Genomic DNA, 15,145 nt, shown 5'->3' with positions numbered 1-15,145 from the left:
AAGTAAAACTAGAAATCTCATAAGTTTAAAAAATTAGCATTATTGGTCTCGTCGTTAATTTTTTTTTAGTTAAAAAGTTATGCATTAGTATATGACTCAATTCTATTTATTTGAGCAATTTGTAAATGCATCTATTTAAAAAAAAAAAAAAATTTATTTGTTTTAGGTATAATATTGTAAAACAAAAACCGAAAATTAAATGATATGATTATCAACTACTATCAAACAAGCACGTATTTAGAATTCTAGCATTCCTTTTAAGATTAGATTTTATGACCTTATTGACAATTGTAGGAACCAAGTATAAGACCTGTGGGCCTTGGATTACTTTGGGCTTACAATCTATTTGTAGTGGGTTTGAAGATTTCCTACTATGGGTCGTTCTCGGCAGAGAGACTCAAAGCAACGCCCAGTTGATATTCACTCCTTCACTCTTTTCCCTCAAATTCTCTCAACCCCATCTTCTCCCAACTTTCTTCTATTTATAGCCAAGGTTAGTGGGGAGGTTATGATTACAGCCATCGTTAGTGCTACTGAAGGTCCAATGTTTTCTGATTAAAGTGGATGTTCAGGTGGGAGGGCGGTGCGGCATTTATGATCTTGGAACTTGGTTCCACCTTGCCTGATTATGTTCGGCAATTCAGTTTCCCGTGCAAATCGTACCTTCCCGGGAAAGGTTTATATACATAACCGGAATCCTTTGACCGACCACTACTTGGACCCCAATATCTTACACTTGTTTGTTCATCAAGGAAGCTTTAAGATGGGAGCAGGAGAACTGGATCTTTTTGATGGGCCTGTGCCTAAGGCCGGCATAGGACTGGGCCCAGGGCCTGTATGGGCCTGTGCTCAAGGACGGCATGAGGCCGGGCCTGGGGTCTGTGTGGGCCTGGGAACTAGGTACCGTACAATAGCCCCCCCTTGATTCATACTCGGTCGCTGAGAAGAATCAAGGAGCTATCTGGGCCTTTTGACCTCGGGGATATTCTAACCTGGGACTTCTGACTGTCTCTTCTCATTAATATTCACCTCAAAAGACGCGCCGTTTCGCGGCGCCAGGCGCAGTCGTCATCATTGCCTGACGGTTCGTGAACCGAGGCGGCGTGCGAATCAGTTACGCTTGGCATTCGCTGGGTTGCTCGTACACTGTGCCCATTTATTGCTCGATTAGGCGTTTCTTCTTCCCCCGTCTCTTTCTGGTTCTATAAATAGTCCCCCTCTGAACACTATTTTATTTTTCCTTTGCCTCTGATCTTTAGTGCTTTCTCTCTGCCGACCACATTTCTGTGCGCTTGCCTGCTCAAAGTTCTTTTCCTCCTTAGAACCCAAAGTAAGTTTTTCTTCCCTTTCCTGTTCCTTCAGCTTTATTTCTGAGTTCACTTTCGTAGTTTTTAGGCGTTAGATATGGGTTACTCTTACCTCCTAGAATCCCCTGCTGCCTTGGCCACCTTTAGGAGTAAATTTAACATTCCCAACGACATGGATGTGGCCTACTGCCATGAGAGTGATATTGAACTCCACCGAGGACGGGGCACAGCCTTCTTTCCCTTGATGTCCATTTTAGAAGGTGGGGTCAGGTTCCCCGTAGATCCCCTCCTGATAAACGCACTCACTTACTATGGGCTGTGCCTCGACTAGCTTCCCCCCAACTTTTATCGGGTAGTTAGTTGTGTCAGTAAGCTGAACCATACCTTTAGCTTGCAGTTAGACCACCACGATATTAACCAAATGTATAGGCTCTGTGGGAGCAAGGCCACCAATTATTACCTAAAGACAAGAGATGCTCGGGTACGGCTGATATCATGCCTACCTGATTCGAACAGGAACTCCGCTGGGGAGTTCGTTAGGGTGCGCGGCAATTGGTTTGCCGGGGATATCCCTTGCCCCCTTACAAAGCGTGAAGTGGGTTTGTACCATCCCCTTCGTACAATTGCTTTCTTCCCCCCGTACAATCTTCATTATAAGAGACTAATATGTCACCTGTTCTTTTGCAGACGGCAAAGTGTTTGTGCAGGATCTCAGACCCGTCCACGCCAAGGATTTAAACTTCGTCCTCCGTTCCGAGATATACGTGCATTGGGACGGGCAACTACGGGCTTCTCACCTGATCCTTGGAGTGGAACCTGTTTATTCCACCTGGCAGCCTTTCAAGCAGGCACTGTTAGTTGACAGCCCCCTGCTATCGTATATAGACGTCCGGTACGTGAACTTTTTGCCGCCGAAGCTTACAACCGGGGAAGCGAGAGAATTTGGTCCGCGGTTTACTTACGCGGACGAGCTAGCCCCTTTGCGAGACGAATCCGCAGAGCGAGCATCCCGGCGCCTCAGGGAGTTAGCCCACGAACCCATACAGCAGGAAGAACAAGCGCAAGAGCAGCCCATTCCCGAGAACCCAGACGCTGTGCCTCAACAACAAGCGATAGAAGCGGCTGCCCTGCTAGCTGAAGCTGTCCGGTCTAGCGGAGAGATGGTATCGAGGAAGGTCATGTCAATAGAACGGTTCGTGCCCGGTGCTCGGCAACCCAATCAGCCCCCGCCTTCTCAGGGCCGGGGACAAACGCCTCAGCCCCCACCCTCCACGCAGGCCGGTCGTGCCCGAAAGAAGCAAAAAGTCACCGATCAGCCTGCCATTGTCTCAGGAGATGCCGCCGTCCAGACCCCTCCCCGACCAACTGGTGGAATCGTTATCCGCGAGCCGCCAACCGAAGCCGGTACGGGAGGTGCGTCCTCCTCCCAAGTGGCTCCAGCATGGGAGCCAAAGCTCCTTCTGGACGGCAAGCCATTGCCCTCAACCGCCTGTATTCGGATGTGGGATAAGGGTGAGGGCAGCCGTATTGCCCAGACTTTGGCTGAAGCTCTCCAACTTCCCGAGGATGTGCATGCGTTTGAGGATGGGTCCGAGGAGTCTGTGGGACGCCGGTTGGAGTGGCACGCCATTGCTGTAACTCTTTTGTCTATCTACTTCTTCATATAGAATTGCTTTTGTTTCTTTTCTAACCTTTGTGCTTGCTAGGCCGCTCAAATGGCCCACATTGTGGCTGCCAGAGCACGGGAGCTTGCCGAGGATAACGAGCGCGAGAAGGAGGCGCGGGAGTCGGCGGTTAAATCGGCCAAGGAGAAGCAGAAGGCTGCTGAGTCTGCTGAGAAAAAGGCGGCTGCCGCGGAGAAGAACCGGGCATTGGCCGAGAAAAGGTATGCGGAGCTCCTGAATCAGCAGAACGAGACGGAGGTCAAGCTGGCCAAAGCCATCAGCCTTAATACCTCCAACTCCGAGGAGATTGCGGATCTTCGGGCAGGCCTGGCGGCCGCGGAGCAAAAATGGTATGATGTCGGTTTTGCTGATGCCGAAAATTCAGCTGAGCCGGTGGTGGCTCGGGCTCGGCATATGGGTTTCGAGGCCGGTTGGTTTGCCGCTCTCCAAGCACTAGGAGTTCCCGAGGACTCACAACTGAGAGACCCCGGCCAAATTCCATTCCCGAGCCCTGCTCCAGCTGCCCAAGATGCCCCGGCTGCTATTGATGAAGAGGAGACGGCAAGTATGAGGGAGCTGGTCGAACAAATTGATGCTCACGCCGAGCCCGAGGAAATGGAAGTCACTAGTGTCCCGACTCTACAGGAGATTCTCGGTGGGGATCCGCCTCTCCAACTGACTGTCCAGCAGGAAGTGACACCGCCAACTCAACCTCCCAGCTAATTTCGTTTTTCTTATTATTTTTATTTTGTCAATTTTATTTGCCTACGTCACCGGGATGTGGTGACCGAACAATTGCCTTATTTTGCTGGTTTTATTTGCCCACGTCACCGGGATGTGGTGACCGAACAATTGTCCTTATTTGCTTAATTAATAGTCCGTTTTCTTTTTCTGCTTCAATTTGTTGAACGAATTTATATCTATTTATGTGTTTTGTTTAAATCACGCCAGTGCTATGGCCGCTTATTAGAACGGTACCCCCGGAAACCTGTTTGCGCGGTGTTTTGTGTAATTTTGGGAGCACTAATTGATTTAGTATTTGTAAGAAGGTTAGATTTTCATTAGGCATTGGTTTTAACCCAGAATCAAGTTTTCGTCCTTGAAGTATTCGCTTGTTAGGTTTCTACCTGTTCGGAGACTTGAGTTTAACCGAAAATCAGGTTTTTGTCCTTAAGGATTTATTTGTAAGGTTTCAACCTGCTCGGCGATATTGATCGAGCCGAGGGCCAGGTTTCTGTCCTTAGAGATTTGCTTGTAAGGTTTCCACCTGCTCGGCGATATTGATCAAGCCGAGGGTCAGGTTTCTGTCCTTAGAGATTTGTTTGTAAGGTTTCCACCTGCTCGGAGATATTGATCAAGCCGAGGGCCAGGTTTCTGTCCTTAGAGATTTGTTTGTAAGGTTTTCACCTGCTCGGCGATATTGATCGAGCCGAGGGCCAGGTTTCTGTCCTTAGAGATTTGTTTGTAAGGTTTCCACCTGCTCGGCGATATTGATCAAGCCGAGGGCCAGGTTTCTGTCCTTAGAGATTTGTTTGTAAGGTTTTCACCTGCTCGGCGATATTGATCTAGCCGAGGGCCAGATTTCTGTCCTTAGAGACATGCTTGTAAGGTTTCCACCTGCTCGGCGATATTGATCGAGTCGAGGGCCAGGTTTCTGTCCTTAGAGATTTGTTAGTAATTCTCTTGGTGGATGGTTACAGAATCAAAAACAGCAGAAAAAAAAAAACGATTCATCATGCTTTTAATTTCAATAGAATACAAGTTCTGGCTTACACCGATGATTATGCGTAGAATTTCTTCAAGTTGTTGGCGTTCCATGGTCGGGGGAGCGGCCTCTCATCAAGGTCTTCCAAGTAGTAAACCCCCACACCTGCAATGGCTGTGACTCTGTATGGTCCTTCCCAACTCTGAGCGAGCTTCCCTGCAGCCATGTCCCGCATGTTCCCTACTACCCGTCTTAAAACTAGTTCCCCGGCACTAAATTCCCTGCTTTTCACGTTTCGGTTGTACCTTTGGGCCAGCTTCTGCTGATACTCGGCAAGACGTACGGTTGCGGCCTCCCTGCATTCTTCTAGCCAATCCAAGTGTTCCATCATAAGGTCGGCGTTCTGTATGGGGTCAAACCCGGCAACTCGTGCACTGCATAAACTTACCTCGGTTGGTATTACTGCTTCTGAGCCGTATGTCAGGGAGAATGGGGTTTCACCCGTGGATCTCCTGGGGGTCGTACGGTAGGCCCACAATACACTGGGTAGCTCTTCCGCCCATCTTCCCTTCGCTCCGTCCAACCTTCTCTTGAGCCCGTTTAAAATAGTCTTGTTTACCGCTTCAGCTTGGCCGTTGCTTTGTGGGTACGCCGGGGTTGAATACTTGTTCTTGATGCCAAGCTTACTACAAAATCCCCGGAAAGCATTGCTGTCGAACTGCAGCCCATTGTCCGTCACCAGCGAATTCGGCACCCCAAACCGCCTAACTATGTTTTTCCATACAAACTTTTTCACGTCAGAATCCCAGATATTAACCAAGGCTTCAGCTTTAGCCCACTTTGTGAAGTAGTCTACAGCCACCAATACAAAACGGCGGTTCCCCGTTGCCCGGGGGAAAGGCCCAAGGATGTCAAGCCCCCATTGTGCAAATGGCCATGGGCTGCTGACAGGATTTAGCTGTCCTGCAGGCTGGTGGATCATTGGGGCGTGCTTTTGACACTGTTCGCAACTTCGAACGTACTCGGCGGCATCCTTCTGCATCTGTGGCCACCAAAACCCCTGTGTCATTGCTCTGTGTGCTAAAGATCGCCCCCCAGCATGCCCGCCGCACACTCCCTCATGAAGCTCGGTCAAGAGTTCTTTGACTCTTTCTGGATGTAGGCACAAGAGGTAGGGGCCTGCGAAGGATCTTCGATACAGTTTTTGATCTGAAGACAGCCAGTATCTGGGAGCCATTCGTCGAATCTTGTTGGCCTCGGCCTCATTCTCCGGAACCTTGTCTTCGGCAAGGAAGTCTATGATCGGTTTCATCCAACTTTGACCAGCTACCGCCACCTGCGCAATCTCTACTCCGGCTTGATCGGGAGCATTCTTCACATGGATGCTTGGCTCCCTTACAAGTTCTACCGTGATGAGCCTCGGCGTATCCTCGGTAGCCGATGAGGCTAACGTGGCGAGAGAGTCAGCGTGCTTATTTTGTGACCGGGCTACCTGGGATATCTTTACCGTCCCAAACTGACAGATAATCTGCTTTGCCGTACTGAGATAAGCTTTCATTCTGGGGTCCCGAGCTTCGAAGTCCCCAGTGATCTGATAAACAACCAGTCGAGAGTCAGAGTAGATCTCTACGTCCTTTGTGCCCAGATGTAATACTGCCCTTAACCCGGCCAGCATGGCTTCGTATTCGGCTTCGTTGTTCGAGGCTTTGAACCCCAATCTGAGGGAGTGTTCCAGTCGTATACCCTCAGGGGTGACTATGACTATACCAGCCCCGGCCCCCATAGCATTCGATGCGCCGTCCACAAATAACCTCCACGGGCGAATCTCCGTATTACAGATTATCTTGCCTTCATCCTTGGGTGTAAATTCTGCGATGAAGTCAGCCAGAACCTGTCCCTTCACTGAGCTTCTAGGTCGGTATCTTATGTCAAACGATCCCAACCGAGTCCCCCATTTGGCAATCCGCCCTGTGAAGTCTGATCTCTTCAATAATGACTGCAACGGATACTCGGTGAGGACGAACACTGTGTGTGCCTGGAAGTAATGCGGCAACTTTCTCGTCGCGTGCACCAGGGCCAAAACTAACTTCTCGAGAGGCAGGTATCTTGTCTCGGCATCGACCAAGGTTTTGCTCACGTAATACACCGGCATCTGCACTCCTCGGTCTCTTAGCAACACAGCACTTACTGCATGGTCGGTGACAGCGAGATACATAAACAGGTCCTCCCCGGGCTCTGGGGCCGTCAACCTCGGCGCCTTTGCCAAATACTCCTTTAGCTCTCGAAATGCTTCATTGCAGCTCTCGTCCCATCGAAACCCCTTCCACTTTTTCAGAAGCTGATAAAAAGGCCGGCAACGGTCGGCAGACTTGGAGATGAATCTGTTCAGGGCCGCTAACATTCCAGTGAGCACTTGCACCTCTTTGGGATTGCTAGGTGGCTTGAGGCGGCTCACAGCCTCTATCTGGTCGGGGTTAGCTTCTATTCCCCGAGTAGAGATCAGATATCCCAAGAACTTACCAGCCCCCACTCCGAAAGTGCACTTCTCGGCATTCAAGCGCAATCTGTGCCGACGCAGTATCTCAAACACTCCCCGGAGATCTTCGGTATGTTGCGACTCAATTCTGATTTTCACCACCATATCATCGATATAAACTTCAACCGTGCGTCCAATTTTCTCTCGGAACATTCTCGTCATCATTCGCTGATACGTAGCCCCGGCGTTCTTTAATCCGAACGGCATGACCTCGTAGTGATAGTTTGCATTCGGGGAGATAAATGCTGTCTTTTCTCGGTCTTCGGGCGCCAAGGCAATCTGGTGGTAACCCTGGAAGGCATCTAGGAAGCTCATTCTCGGGTGTCCGTACGTCGCATCTACCAGCTGGTCAATCTTGGGCATCGGGAATGGGTCCTTGGGACATGCCTTGTTCAAGTCTGTGAAATCCACACAAACTCTCCATTTCCCGTTCTTCTTCTTCACCACGACAGTGTTTGCCAACCACTTCGGGAAGAATATCTCCTTTATGGCTCCGGCATCCTTCAGCCGCTGTACCTCCAGGTTTACCGCATCGACGTGTTCCCTCGACGCTCTTCTCGGTTTCTGCTTCTTTGGGGGGAATGACGGATCCACGTTGAGTCTGTGGACAATGAACTCGGGATCTACGCCGGGCACTTCATACGGGCTCCATGCAAAAACATCCACGTTCTGCAATAGGAACAGCAACATGTCTACCCTTTCCCGGTCGTTCATGCTTGTACCTATCTGGAAATACTTGTCAGCATCTGGGAGAATTCTTACCTTCAGCACCTCCTCGGCAACGTCCGCCCCAGCTTCCCCCTGGGGTTTCTGTAATTGCTATGAATTTTCTTTCTCGTTCTCCTCAGTTTGACCGAGCTGTTCCTTTTCCCACCGGACTGCAGCGACTAGGCACTGCCTCGCCACCTGTTGGTTCCCCCTTACCACGGCAACTCCATTCTCAGTAGGAAATTTCACTTTCACGTGAAGGGTGGACGGGACAGCCCCCATGGCGTGAATCCACGGCCTTCCCAGGATTGCAGTGTACGATGCGAATGATCGGACTACTATAAATGTAACTATCACTGCCTTGCCTTCCATGTCCACTGGGAGAGAGATTTGCCCCTCGGGAATTACAACCCTCCCATCAAAAGAGACCAACGGCGTGTCATACTTTGCCAAATCCTGGGTCTTTAACCCTAGCCCTTCAAAGAGATCCGGGTACATGACATCGGCTCCGCTTCCTTGATCAATCATTACCCTCTTCACCAGGAATCCGCCTATCCGGGCATTCACCACCAAAGCGTCGTCGTGGGGTTGGACCGTCCCCTCGAAATCGTCTTCTCCAAACGAGATGGTCAGCCGTCCAACTTTCTTTTTCTTCTTGGATGATTCTCCTTCCGCGCAGACCACTGTCAGTATCCTTTTTGCCGCTGCTGCCCTTTTTGGTGCGGCATGGATGACTTCGATTACCCCCAGGGGTGGTGGAAGGGGATTCCTTTTCTGTTGGGCGCCCTGCCCGGTCTCTCGGTCAACGGAATCTGCTACAAACTCTTTCAAGTACCCGGCCCTTGCTAGTTGTCCGAGATGATCTTTTAATACCCGGCACTGTTCGGTTGTGTGCCCCTTGTCTCTGTGATAGGTGCAGTATAGGTTTTGGTTCCTCCGAGATGGGTCTCCCCCCATTTTGTTCGGCCACCTGAAGAATGGCTCGTTTTTGATCCGTTCCAGGATCTTGTGCACTGGCTCTTTAAACACTACATTGACCCCGTCGATCTGCATCTCTGGTTCCTGCATTCTGAAGTCTCGTTTCGGTTTTGCCGGCAAAACGCTTTGCCGAGATCTCCCCACTAAAGGAGCTTTCCCCCTGCTTTGCAGCCGATCATCTTCCAGGCGTTTGTACTCCTCTATGCGTCTCATCAGTTGCCTCATATCCTCGGGGGGTCTTCTCGTCAGTGACTCCCGTAATTCAGAATCCTCAGGGAGCCCCATTCTGAAGGTGCTTGCCGCAATTTTCTCGTTTCCTCCACCAATCTCGTTGTAGAGTTCACAGTATCGGCTGGCATAACTCCGGAGGGTTTCCCCGACCCTCATCTTCATGGAAAGTAGTGCGTCGACCGGCTGTTGCACCCGGCTACATGTCACGAACCTGCTTCCGAATTCTTGAATCAGCTCGGCAAAGCTGTGTATGGAACCCTTCCGCAACCCATTGAACCATCTCAGTGCAGTGGAACCGAGACTAGAGGGGAAAACTTTACACATCAATGCATCGTTGTGCGCATGCAAAGACATCATGTGGATGTAATGGCTAACATGCTCCACGGGGTCTGTCCTTCCCTCATACGAATTGAATGGCGGTCGTGTGAATCTGCTCGGCATCGGGGCCCGTTCAATTTCTTCGGAAAATGGCGACCGGGCAACCATCCGCAAAGCCCGGCTCATTGCGTCCATTGAGGCATTGTGATGCAGTCGTTCCTCCGGTGATTCTGATCCTTGGCGATCATAACCGTGCGACCGTGAACGGTTCCGCCGATGGCGTGGTTCCCGTGATTGCCGGCGCGACTCTTGGGAGCGCGACCGGTTTCGGGATCGATGCGTATTCGACCGGCTGGAGGCCTCGCCCTGGTTTCTCCTTTGTTGGGAGTTGCGATTCATTTCATCTCGTCGACCCCTTGCTTCCAGCTCTAAGTCCATTACCAGTCTGCGTAACCGTTCCAGCTCTCGGTCCCTTTCGTCATGCTGCCGGTGCGCCGGGACGTCCGGAACTGTCCAGTGTGTCTGAGCCGACCCTTCTCCTTGTCCGGACCCTTCCTCCCTTCTTGTGTGCTCCCTATCTTCCCGCCGTTTTTGCCTTCTCTCCCTCCATGTTGACCCCCGAGAAGATCCCATGGAGCCGCTTGGTGCACGCTCTTCTGAACGCTCCTCAGACATCCTTGTTGTTTGAGTCTCAGTCGAACCACAGCTTTGTAGGAGGGCCCCACGGTGGGCGCCAATTGTAGGAACCAAGTATAAGACCTGTGGGCCTTGGATTACTTTGGGCTCACAATCTATTTGTAGTGGGTTTGAAGATTTCCTACTATGGGTCGTTCTCGGCAGAGAGACTCAAAGCAACGCCCAGTTGATATTCACTCCTTCACTCTTTTCCCTCAAATTCTCTCAACCCCATCTTCTCCCAACTTTCTTCTATTTATAGCCAAGGTTAGTGGGGAGGTTATGATTACAGCCACCGTTAGTGCTACTGAAGGTCCAATGTTTTCTGATTAAAGTGGATGTTCAGGTGGGAGGGCGGTGCGGCATTTATGATCTTGGAACTTGGTTCCACCTTGCCCGATTATGTTCGGCAATTCAGTTTCCCGTGCAAATCGTACCTTCCCGGGAAAGGTTTATATACATAACCGGAATCCTTTGACCGACCACTACTTGGACCCCAATATCTTACACTTGTTTGTTCATCAAGGAAGCTTTAAGATGGGAGCAGGAGAACTGGATCTTTTTGATGGGCCTGTGCCTAAGGCCGGCATAGGACTGGGCCCAGGGCCTGTATGGGCCTATGCTCAAGGACGGCATGAGGCCGGGCCCGGGGTCTGTGTGGGCCTGGGAACTAGGTACCGTACAGTAATGTTCTCCTTAGAGAAGCATATGAATGTTTGCCAAATTGTATTGATTTTTTTGAAGAGCATAGCAATGTTTGCATTTCAGATTGGTTTAATGAAAGGTTATTAATCAAATTCTTGAACTTAAAAATAAAGGATATCATTAGCCTTTCACTTGAACTCCACAAACCCTTTCTTGGAAAGTTAACTCATCCTCTCCAAATGAGTTGGCACAGTCCTCCCCATTAAATCATAGTTAATGGTTATGATTTAAAGTTAAAGTAAATGTAGGGTTCCTATTAAAAAAAAAAATGTAAATGTAAATTATTTATAAAGTTTAGGTTGAGCCATTTAAAATTTAAATGGTTAAATTAATCTATAATTATAATTATAAAAATCTCAAAAAATCTATAATTATAAATTTTTAAATAAGTTGGCACAATTTAGAACCTTCATTTTCTCTAATCTAAATCTTAAAAAGTCAATTACCTCTTTAAATCTTAAGTTTTTTTTTTTTTTTTTTTAATGGGAAACTCTTTATTTTTTTTTAGAGAGAGTTTCAATCTATGGCTTCCACTCCTGGTGATAGCTCTGCCAGTTGAGCTAACTGGAACCCACATGAGAAACTTTTTATTAGGTTGGCACTTGGCACAATTTTCACCTTCTATTTTATATAATCTATATACTATTTATAATAGAATTTTTTTTTTTTTTTATTGTAGTACTTTTATGTGGTTCAGAAATAACCATAAACCTTACGTTTAACAAGAAAAAAATTTGAGGACAACCCGGTAAAAATATATCTACAACTCCACTTAAAATGCCTACAAAATAGGACATTTTCCTACTAATTCATGTTTTCAAAACAAACTTATCCACCACCGCACACTCTTGGTGCAATGGTCACTCCACAAATATAAGTACTTGTGGGGTGTGGGGGGTAAGAGTCAGGGTTCAAGTCTCTAGGAAAGAGCCTTCACACACATATATACTTAGATTAGGCTAGAGTAGAATTTTTATCTTGTATTAAAAAAAAAAAACCTTATCCAAAATTAAAAAAAAAAATATATATATATATATATATATATATATAACACTAGACCAAAAAAAAAAAAGCAAAATGCAAAACTGACCCTCTAACTTTCATATTTTTTTTTCCTTTTAGTTCTCTAACTTTCAGTTTTGTCAATTTAGTCATCTAACTTTCAATTTTGTCAATTCAAGGCTCCGTTACTGTTGCCGTTAAACCACTAAAACGATGCCATTTTTGCATGTGGTTTTTTTTTTTTTTTTTTTTTTTTTTTTTTTTTAATTCGGAATTAAAAGAAATTCTTGAAAAATGAAAAAAAAAAAAAAAAAACAAAAATATTAAGGGTCATCGTTCCCCTTCCCCTTCCCCTGAATCAAAACAAAAAAAAAGGGATTCAAAAAAAAAAAAAAAAAAGGTTTGGCACCTTCATCATATTCAGTTTCAAAAATCCATCCATTTTGCCAGTTTCTCCGCCAGTACTGTTCACCCTTCCACACTGCAAAGGTGTCCTCCTCACACAACCACTAGTCCAATTTCCTAATTTCCATTCTTTTGTGTTATTTGGCTCAAACTCTTGTAAACAACTGCAAATTGATGTACTCCGTGAATCACAGCTTCCAAATGCCCCACACTTACCATAAACATCGCACTCACTCTTCAAAGCTGTCCACCTAACCTCCCAAACCTCCTTCTCATTATCCCAACATCTTAGCTCTAAATCTCCTTGCGTAGTCAGGACATAATGTGACAAAGAATCGTTCACATAAGAGAAAATTAAAGTCATCTTTCTCTACGAGCGAAAATTCGTGATTCAGGGTCGTTCCCCTTAATGTTGTTGTTGTTTTTGTTGTTGTTGTTGTTTTTTTTTTTTTTTTTTTTCAGATTTAAATTTAAAAAAAAAAAATGCAAAACGGCATCATTCTAGTGGGTTTAATGGCAACAATAACGGAGTCTTGAATTGACAAAAATTGAAAATTAGAAGACTAAATTAACAAAACTGAAAATTAGAAAACTGAAATAAAAAAATGTGAAAATTAAAGGGTCAATTTTGTATTTTTGCAAAAAAAAAAAAACTTCAATTGCTTGCGCAAACTAAAGCACGTTTGATAAGGGATTTGATTTTTAGTAATATTATTTAAATGTTATAAAAAAAAAGTGTGGGTGACAAAGTGATCTGGCGTTTAAACAACGAAAAGTCTTGTTCAAACAGCAGTACCAACGGCCTTACTATTCTATAATAAGCTAATCATTTCCCAACATTTTAAGGAACCATCAATGGCCCTTTTATTTCCAAAAAGAATCACAGATATTTTCATCATATAAAAACTGTAAACCACAAAAGTGTCCAGTTCAGCTAGGACTGTTTAGATTTCCGCCGGGTAATTATCGGCCAATAAAGATTTCTCATTCATTTTCCATTTTCCACCCACTTTTTTTGTCACAAACTGAAAACTGAAACACCCGAAACCAAAGCTCTCTCTCCATTCACGTTGCCAATTCTCAATCTCTTTATATATATCTGCTAAGCCTTAACAAACACGATCAGAGCTCTCTCTCTCTTTCATGGACATATTTTTTTCATTCATTCAGTTCTGTAGAATTTTACAAATAATCAAAACTTTTTGAGTCAAAACCAAAATTTTGATTAGAAAAGACAAACTTTTTGGAGTCAAAATCAGAGTTTTGCATAATGGGGTTTGAAGCAGGGTCTTCCTCTAATGCATTGAAAGCTCCATCACCACCCAGAGAAGACACACCTCTTCTTGGTCACTCCCCAGAAGCTTTGTCCTCACAAGCCAAGACCTTTGCCAATGTTTTCATTGCCATTGTTGGTGCTGGTGTTTTAGGCCTTCCCTATTCTTTCAAGCGCACAGGTTGGGTCATGAACCTTCTCATGATTTTCTCTGTGGCTGCTCTAACTCACTATTGCATGATGCTCTTGGTCTACACTCGCCGGAAGCTTGAATCTTCTAATGGATTCTCAAAGATTGCATCTTTTGGAGATTTGGGGTTCACTGTTTGTGGCCCAACTGGTAGATTCCTTGTTGATATTCTGATTATTTTATCACAAGCTGGCTTTTGTGTTGGTTATTTGATTTTCATTGGCAATACTTTGGTTGATGTTGGTAATTTGAGCACCAGTATTCTGGGATTGACACCCAAGAGTTTTTACATATGGGGGTGCTTGCCTTTTCAGTTGGGGTTGAATTCAATTGCAAGTTTGACCCATTTAGCCCCTTTGAGTATTTTTGCTGATGTGGTTGATCTTGGAGCAATTGGGGTGGTGATGGTTGAGGATGTGTTGGTTTTTTTGAAACAGAGCCATGCTGTGAAGGCCTTTGGGGGTGTTTCTGTGTTCTTTTATGGAATGGGTGTGGCTGTTTATTCATTTGAAGGGGTTGGGATGGCTTTGCCTTTGGAGTCAGAGATGAAAGATAAGGACAAGTTTGGGAAAGTCTTGGCCTTGACCATGGCTTTCATTGCCTTGATGTATGGGGGATTTGGAGCATTCGGTTACTTTGCTTTTGGAGAAGATACAAAGGATATGATCACAGCTAATTTGGGTGGAGGCTTTGTGAGCACTCTCGTTAAACTTGGTCTTTGTGTGAATTTGTTCTTTACATTGCCTATAATGATGAACCCAGTTTATGAGATTGTTGAGAGGCGGTTTTGGGGTGGGACTTACTGCCTGTGGCTGAGATGGTTGCTGGTTGTATTGGTGAGTTTGGTGGCTTTGTCTGTCCCAAATTTTGCTGACTTCTTGTCTTTGGTGGGGAGTGGTGTATGCTGTGCTTTGGGCTTTGTTTTGCCTCCCATGTTTCACTTAAAGGTGTTTAGGAGCGAGATAGGATGGAAAGGGTGGACTTTGGATGTGGGGATTATGTTGTTAGGAATTGTTCTTGGGGTTTCAGGAACTTGGTTTGCTCTGCTGGAGATTTTCTTCCAAACTGAATGATTTCAAATTGAGTGTACTATGAATGGTAGTGTAGAGTGAACTATGAACCACGTTACCAATGTTGGTAAGAAATGGCATTATTGTCATAAAAAAATGCAGGTACAATATTACAATCTTACAGAAATTCTGAATTTCTTGTGGGATATGTTTCAGTTACATTACTTAGCCATTTTTCATATGATTTTACAATAATGTGTTATGAGAATCTCGATTTAAAGCTTTTGTTCTTTCATCTTCTCTTGTATGGAGTAGCTGTTTTTGTCTTCAAAGGACTAGAATTGGAGTTACTTTCCATTTGGAAAAATCAGACTTCAGCTTGGCGTATATTTTGTTAATGTCTGCAGAGTTGTTCCAAGTTACTTTGTCAACTCAGTG

The 15,145-nt window shown here is 46.1% G+C and overlaps 1 protein-coding gene across 1 annotated transcript; it reads left to right on the top strand.

The window, feature by feature from the left end:
- The first annotated feature begins 13,067 nt into the window (after window positions 1-13,067).
- On the top strand, window positions 13,068-14,890 carry LOC115967260 (amino acid transporter AVT3B-like). Its single transcript, XM_031086338.1, has one exon. The coding sequence runs from the start codon at window positions 13,505-13,507 to the stop codon at window positions 14,768-14,770; it is 1,266 nt and encodes a 421-aa protein (XP_030942198.1). The 5' UTR covers window positions 13,068-13,504; the 3' UTR covers window positions 14,771-14,890.
- The last annotated feature ends 255 nt before the right edge of the window (window positions 14,891-15,145 follow it).

This window comes from Quercus lobata, chromosome 11, assembly GCF_001633185.2.
Source record: "Quercus lobata isolate SW786 chromosome 11, ValleyOak3.0 Primary Assembly, whole genome shotgun sequence".
NCBI classification, from domain to species: domain Eukaryota; kingdom Viridiplantae; phylum Streptophyta; class Magnoliopsida; order Fagales; family Fagaceae; genus Quercus; species Quercus lobata.
The sequence above is the reverse complement of the archived record's forward strand: the minus strand, read 5'-3'. Positions and strand labels throughout refer to the sequence as shown.